The sequence below is a fragment of the Punctularia strigosozonata genome (assembly GCF_000264995.1).
Source record: "Punctularia strigosozonata HHB-11173 SS5 unplaced genomic scaffold PUNSTscaffold_5, whole genome shotgun sequence".
Lineage (NCBI taxonomy): Eukaryota > Fungi > Basidiomycota > Agaricomycetes > Corticiales > Punctulariaceae > Punctularia > Punctularia strigosozonata.
The window spans coordinates 1,884,408-1,890,995 of NW_006767437.1; the positions used below are offsets into that span (position 1 = coordinate 1,884,408).

At 51.9% G+C, this 6,588-nt stretch overlaps 3 protein-coding genes across 3 annotated transcripts; all 3 read left to right on the forward strand.

Annotated features, from left to right (window-relative positions):
* Positions 1–1,555: 1,555 nt before the first annotated feature.
* Positions 1,556–2,506, forward strand: PUNSTDRAFT_133772 (uncharacterized protein; the record flags this gene model as incomplete). The annotated part of the gene is made up of 2 exons (XM_007383207.1): positions 1,556–1,961; positions 2,313–2,506. The coding sequence occupies 2 exons, from the start codon at positions 1,556–1,558 to the stop codon at positions 2,504–2,506; spliced, it is 600 nt and encodes a 199-aa protein (XP_007383269.1).
* Positions 2,507–5,621: 3,115 nt separating this feature from the next.
* On the forward strand, positions 5,622–5,978 carry PUNSTDRAFT_34869 (uncharacterized protein; the record flags this gene model as incomplete). Its single annotated transcript, XM_007383208.1, has 1 exon — positions 5,622–5,978. A coding segment is annotated over one exon (357 nt), but the record flags the coding sequence as incomplete, so codon positions are not given.
* Positions 5,979–6,141: 163 nt separating this feature from the next.
* Positions 6,142–6,481, forward strand: PUNSTDRAFT_133773 (uncharacterized protein; the record flags this gene model as incomplete). The annotated part of the gene is made up of 2 exons (XM_007383209.1): positions 6,142–6,294; positions 6,350–6,481. 2 exons carry the CDS (start codon positions 6,142–6,144, stop codon positions 6,479–6,481), a joined length of 285 nt encoding a protein of 94 aa, XP_007383271.1.
* Positions 6,482–6,588: the final 107 nt, after the last annotated feature.

The window sequence follows — 6,588 nt, forward strand, 5'->3', positions numbered from 1 at the left end:
ACTACGAAGGATGGAGAGACACCATCTGCAGGACCTAGGACCCGCCGAATGGTTCAGTATCGAGGCCAAGCCTGCGAAGGATAACAATGCCGGAGACGGCAGGGGAGAAGCCGAAGGCGTACTGATCGGAGGGTCGGGCCGTCGAGAATTCATCGCGCCACGTACCGATGGTAACGAAGGCGATACAGAAGAGGAGAACGAGGTCAGGCGTACCACTTCGATCATAAGAAGCCGCCCGGAAACGGACGAAGAAGATGATCTGTATGCCGATCCAGACCCTGACATCAGGACCCAGAACAATGGTGCCGCTCCACCACGTGCAACAACTTCTCCGGCACAAGCAAGGCCGACCTCAGGACGAGCAGCGACGGCTCCCCCGACAGTGTCCCACCAAGGACCACCACATTTGAGTAGTAGAGGGTCAGGAAGTGGCCCCAGTAGCAATAACAGCTCCCGGACGGGAGGAGGTAGTCAACGTCCACATAGGCATGGAAACGGGCATGGGAACCCGCCCGGAGGAGGCGGCGATCCTGGATCAGGAAGTGATGGAAGCGATACTGAATCGGGAAATGATCCGCGCGGCCGGATACCGAGATCACAACGAGAAGACGAGCGAGCACTGCGAGAAGGCTCGTACATACCGTTCAGCAATGAGTTTACAGGAATCAGCCTACGGACTGTGTATCATAATAGAATTAAATACATGATCGAAGTATACGTAGGTAACTACGTCGAACCAGACCCGAACACGAAGAGTCAGAAACCTCCAAGCCCAGACACCTGGAATGGACAGAATGACGCTGACAAATTCATGGACTGGCTTGAATCACTTCTCGAGTACTTCGTGCTTACCGGACTTTCGGGACCTCGCCGAGATCATTTACGGAAATTACACACGCCCGCTCGCCTAGGCGAAAAGGCACGCCATTGGTGGCGTCTCAAGGTATCTCGCACTAACCCAGGAATACCAATGCTCGATTTCACTCAAGCAATTCTTGAGATGTTCGACCGCTTTGTAATAGATATCACGCCTGAAAAGGCAATAAGGAAATATAAAGAAGTGACTTTTGACCCTGAAGCAGGGGTACAAAGTTTCTATGATGAATTAATTGAAGCCTCGTCAAGATTATTGCAACCTCCCTCGGAGGTCGACATGTCTGAACACTTCCTAACTAGGCTACCACAAGGTTACATAACTCACTTAATGAGGAACAAGAACGTGCGCATTGGGATAACTAAACTACGGGACATGCTACGGTATGCGATCGCGTATGAGAATTCGAACATCGCAATCGAAGCAGCTATGATGCTCCGAAGAAGCCGTGAGGGAAACCCCACAAAAGCGAAGTCCCCTGAGCGGCATACGGATAGCCGAGATCGGGATCGGACAGGCCGGGATCGCTCCGGCAAGCGAGATGTATTCCGACCCCGCAAGACGGGGGATGCGCCGTATAGGATTACAAAAAATCCGAGAAATAACAATAATGCTATACCCGTAAAAGTGGTAGCTACAGGAAATAACTACACTACTGAAGCAAGAAAGGAAGGACGAGAAATGAACACCTACGGCCAGAACTACATAGCAAAGCCGCGGTTCAATCCGAAAATAGCCCATCTAGCGTGCCGGACGTGCGGCGAGAAGGGCCATTTGGCCGCGGATCATTTTACTGGAAACGCCAAGATGAACGCACTGGACGCCGTTGATGAGCGCCCAGAAGCGGAACATGAGGCGGTGCCGGACGGCGCCGCGACTGAGGAAGCCCCGCCAGACGAGGCAGAAAACGATGAAACATATTACCTAGAGGCCTATGAGGCTCACCAAGGCAACGAATATACTGACGATTATTCGTCTGACGGAGGTGAAGTCGTGTTCATGAATGAATTGCTTGTGGGCGACGATAACGCCCACAATGATGGACGCGACCCAGCGCCATTCGCGTACGCAGAACCTTCCCGAAAAGGTAAGCTCCCAGAACCACCGCGTGAAGCGCGGGATGCGATACGATCTGCGCTACATCGGGACAGCAATCTCAGCCGTCCAAAGTACCCGAAAGCCTGGACTGAACTCCTGGCAGCATATGTGTCAATTAATGGAGTCCGCGCCTGGACACTATTCGATCTAGGATCGAATACAGACGCGGTAAGTACTGAATTTGCACAGATTTGCGAACTCGACGTATTCAAGCTCGAGAATCCAATCACTCTGAAACTCGGATGCAAAGGCAGCCGTTCTAAAATTACACACGGCGGGTACTCGCGTACCGCTTTAGGAAGTATTAAGACTAATTGGTATTTTGACGTCGCCAATATAGCTCATTACGACGCCGTAGTTGGGCTGCCGTTCTGCGCGAAGCACGGCATTACCGTGATACCGGAGCGGCGGACAATCAAACTCAGGGACGGGACGCTTATTCCCGCCGAATTAGAAGGGGGAAGGAGTGGTGGCGGCGACAAATGGGCCAAGCCCGTCGAAGCCAAGCCTCGTTCCTTTCGGAAACAAACCTAAAATCAAATTGAATAGCCGCCGCCCACAGGCCAAAACAATGAGCCGTTCACATGAATCCAATACGCGAATGCCGAACATTTCTGAAAATAATGTACCTACCGTATTAACAATGGCAAGTGCCATTATAGACGAAGAAATCAAGGACATCAAATTTCCGGAAGAATTTGAGAATGCTTACAACGAACACAAGGCCTTGGAAGAGGCCCAGGCAAAAACCCCTTGGGGAAGGCGGATACCGTTCCCCGGACCGCCCAGAACACATACGTCACGCGCCCAAGAAGCGCTAAGCAAAGAAGACATCCCACGCCTGCGGGAGCAATGGCGGGAGCGAATTGCGGACATCACGGGTGATATCCCGCTGGAAAGACCGCCGTATAGAGAAGTAAATCACAGAATTAATATTATTGACCCCCGTAAGAGATACAGGGGCCATAGGCCACGATGCCCGGAGGCATATCAAAAAATATTGCAAGATAAAATAGAAAAGTACACTAAGGCAGGCTGGTGGGAATGGAAGCCAGTCGACAATGTGTTACCAATGCTATGCATCCCGAAGAAGGATGGGAAACTTCGGACCGTATTCGACTTACGAGAACGGAACAAAAACATGGTGCACGACGTAACGCCGATGCCGGACCAGGACCGAATCCGGAATGATGTCGCACGCGCGCGTTACCGAACGAAGCTCGATATGAGCGACGCGTACGAGCAGATCCGAATCGAGAAAGGTGACGTACACAAGACCGCCTTCTCGACCATTTTGGGCACGATGGTGTCCCACGTTATGCAGCAGGGCGACTGTAATGCGCCTTCTACATTCCAGTGCCTAATGACGCATCTATTTAGAGAACATATAGGTATATTCGTACATGTATATCTTGACGATATATTTATATTCTCTAATACCATTGAGGAGCACGAACGGCATCTCGAATTAGTATTCAACATACTGCGCAAAGCGCATCTGTACCTATCGAAAAAGAAGGTCGACCTCTATTCGGAGAAAATGGAGTGCCTAGGCCATCTGATCGATGGCCAAGGAATTCACGCGGAAACGGACAAATTAGAACAAATCCGTGAATGGAGGACGCCTCGGAATTACCGAGAAGTCGCCCAATTCCTCGGACTCGTACAGTACCTCGCTCAATTCATGCCGAATGTAGCTACTTACATGACGCCACTATCAAACATTTGTAGCGACAGAGCACCGTTCCATTGGCGACCGATGCACCAAAAGTGCTTCGATATGATTAAGACTCTGGCGTGTAAGGCACCCATTCTGAAACCGGTAAACTTTGATCACCCCGATCCGATCTGGGTTGTGTGTGACGCTTCGAAAACGGGCGTCGGAGCCTATTATGGGCAAGGCCCAGACTGGCGGACGTGCCGCCCCGCGGGATTTATGTCAAAGAAGTTCACTAACGCGCAACGAGGCTACGCAACGTACGAGCATGAAACACTAGCAATACTCGAAGCCCTCCTCAAGTGGGAGGACAAACTATTGGGTAGAAAAATAAACATCGTAACTGACCATGAAACTCTTGAGTTCTTTAAGAGTCAGAAGGATATGTCATATCGCCAACGGCGATGGTCTGAATATTTAAGCAGATTCGATTATACACTAACATACATTGAAGGCGAAACTAATGTTGTCGCCGATGCACTATCTAGATGCTACAAATCGGATAGACAGGGTGAGAACCCCGCGACGTACAATATTGTAGACGCGGATCGTCGACTCGATCCCGCGGGAGATGATCTCCCAGCACTGAGAAACGAAGAAATAGCTCACCTAAACGCCATGAGGCTACCGGAAGCAATTGAAAGCCGCGAGCTCGAGGCAGAAATGCTGGCGCCCGAAATAGACGTACCTGAAAGCCCGACGAGCGCGGGAACTGATGATCCTGCCGTATACGAAGCAGCGAGTGCCGTACCACTCGGCCCACAAATAATGAATGAACATACTGAATTTGAAGAAGCCGTAAAGGCCAACTACTCAAGCGATAATTTATTCAGTAAGGTACTACAGTATCCTACTGAACACAAGGCCTTCACGGCAAGGGATGGCTTACTGTTTGGGCGAAACCGCGCTGAGCGGGAAGTCCTATGCGTGCCGAGCGGCCGGCTCGGAGCCCGGAGCTTGCGGGAATTAGTCATTGATTGCGCACACCGGACTCTGGGACACCTTGGGTTCCAGAAGACCCTGGACTATGTCCGACGCTACTATTGGTGGCCACAGATGACACGTGAAATTGAGAAATTCTGCGCCACATGTCATATGTGTCAAACGACCAAAGACGTCAATCGGAAGCCCGAAGGACTTCTGCACAGCCTACCGGTGCCTGGGCGCCCATGGAGCTCAATTGCAATGGACTTTCTAGGACCATTCCCGAAGTCCAGAGGATTCGACTACTTATGGGTAGTTATATGTAGGCTAACAAGTATGGTACACTTGATACCGTGTACTACGAAATCTACAGCATCCGAACTAGCGTATATGTTTGTTCGAGACATTGTCAGATTACACGGACTGCCGGATACCATTGTATCGGACCGTGACTCGAAATTCAATTCGAAATTCTGGCGGGAAACGCACCGGATCCTCGGAACGAAACTGCTTATGTCAACTGCGTTTCATCCTCAGACAGATGGCGCCACAGAGCGGGCCAATTGGACCGTCGCACAGATCATGAGAACGTTAATCCGGCCCGATCAAACCGACTGGGTGGACGCGCTGCCACTCACTGAATTTGCCATGAACGCGGCGCGCTCGGAGACGACGGGATTCTCTGCGTTCGAACTAACCTACGGGTACGTACCGAGAATGCTGAACGAGTTCAGGATGGAATATACATCCCCGGGCGTAAGAGAATTCGCGTTGCATGCGAAACACTGTCTGGAACAGGCGCATGACGCCATTATCGCCGCACGCGTGCGCCAAGCACACCACGCGAATCGTAGAAGGCGAGACCACCAAGCCTATCGGCCCGGCGATCTGGTGTACGTCAGTACCGCAAATCTAAACTTACCCATCAAACGTGCACGTAAGCTAGCGCCCCGGTTCATTGGACCGTTCAAGATTATTGAAGCAAACAATGACGCAAGTGTTTGTCTGATTGATCTACCATCAGATCTCAAGGCACGGCACGTGCACCCACGATTTCACGTCACTAAGCTTCGGCCATACATGCCGAATGATGATGCGCTATTCCCTGGGAGGGATCCCGCTAACTTTTACGACTTCGGCCAGGCCGAGGACTTAGAGTACGAAGTAGAAGAAATTGTAACTCACGAATGGCACGGGGATAGTGTACTATTCCTTGTGCGATGGTCTCTGGGCGATAGCTCTTGGGAGCCGTGGGAAAATGTGAAGGACCTTGCGGCGATCACCCGTTACTTCGAAATCGAAGGAGTGACACGCATGGAAGACTTGCCAAGATCTCGGCTGCCGATCCGAGGCCTGCCTGCACCTGAAGGTGCGATAGTCACCCCGTACAGCGAGCGTCCTGTTGGACACAATGGAAAAATATTCTGGACGGTCGGTCCTTCAGGTATAAAAGTACGATACCATGCCCCTCAAACGCAACAACGAAGCCCTACTCGTACATAGTCGTACTTTAGTCGCACTACTTACTATGCCGCCTGCCAAGCCGTATGTAGTCGGACCAATGCGCGGAGCGCCGTACCCAGCGCCCGCCATCAATATTCCCAACCTGATGAAACAGGTTGAGAACCTTACCCAGCGCGTAGAAGCGCTGGAAGCCACTCTCGGTTACCCGAGTTACCAAGTAAGTACTCAATTTCGTACTCCGAAATGGGCGCGTTCTCACGAATGCGCCTAAGCAATCTGGGCCCGGGACCCAGTGGGTCCAGGATGTTGATGGGTACCCGGCCGCTCTGCCGGCTCCCATGGGAATGTCCTCCGCCTGGGGGGGGAGGGTCCGGATGGGCCGGAACGAGAAGACGGTCGCATAGTGGTCCGCCCATTCGCGCACGTAGGTGATCCTCGCCGACACCTCACCCGCGAAGAAATCGCAAAGNTAATGCGGGACCATGTGGTGCCGCCTACCGACATCGCATTC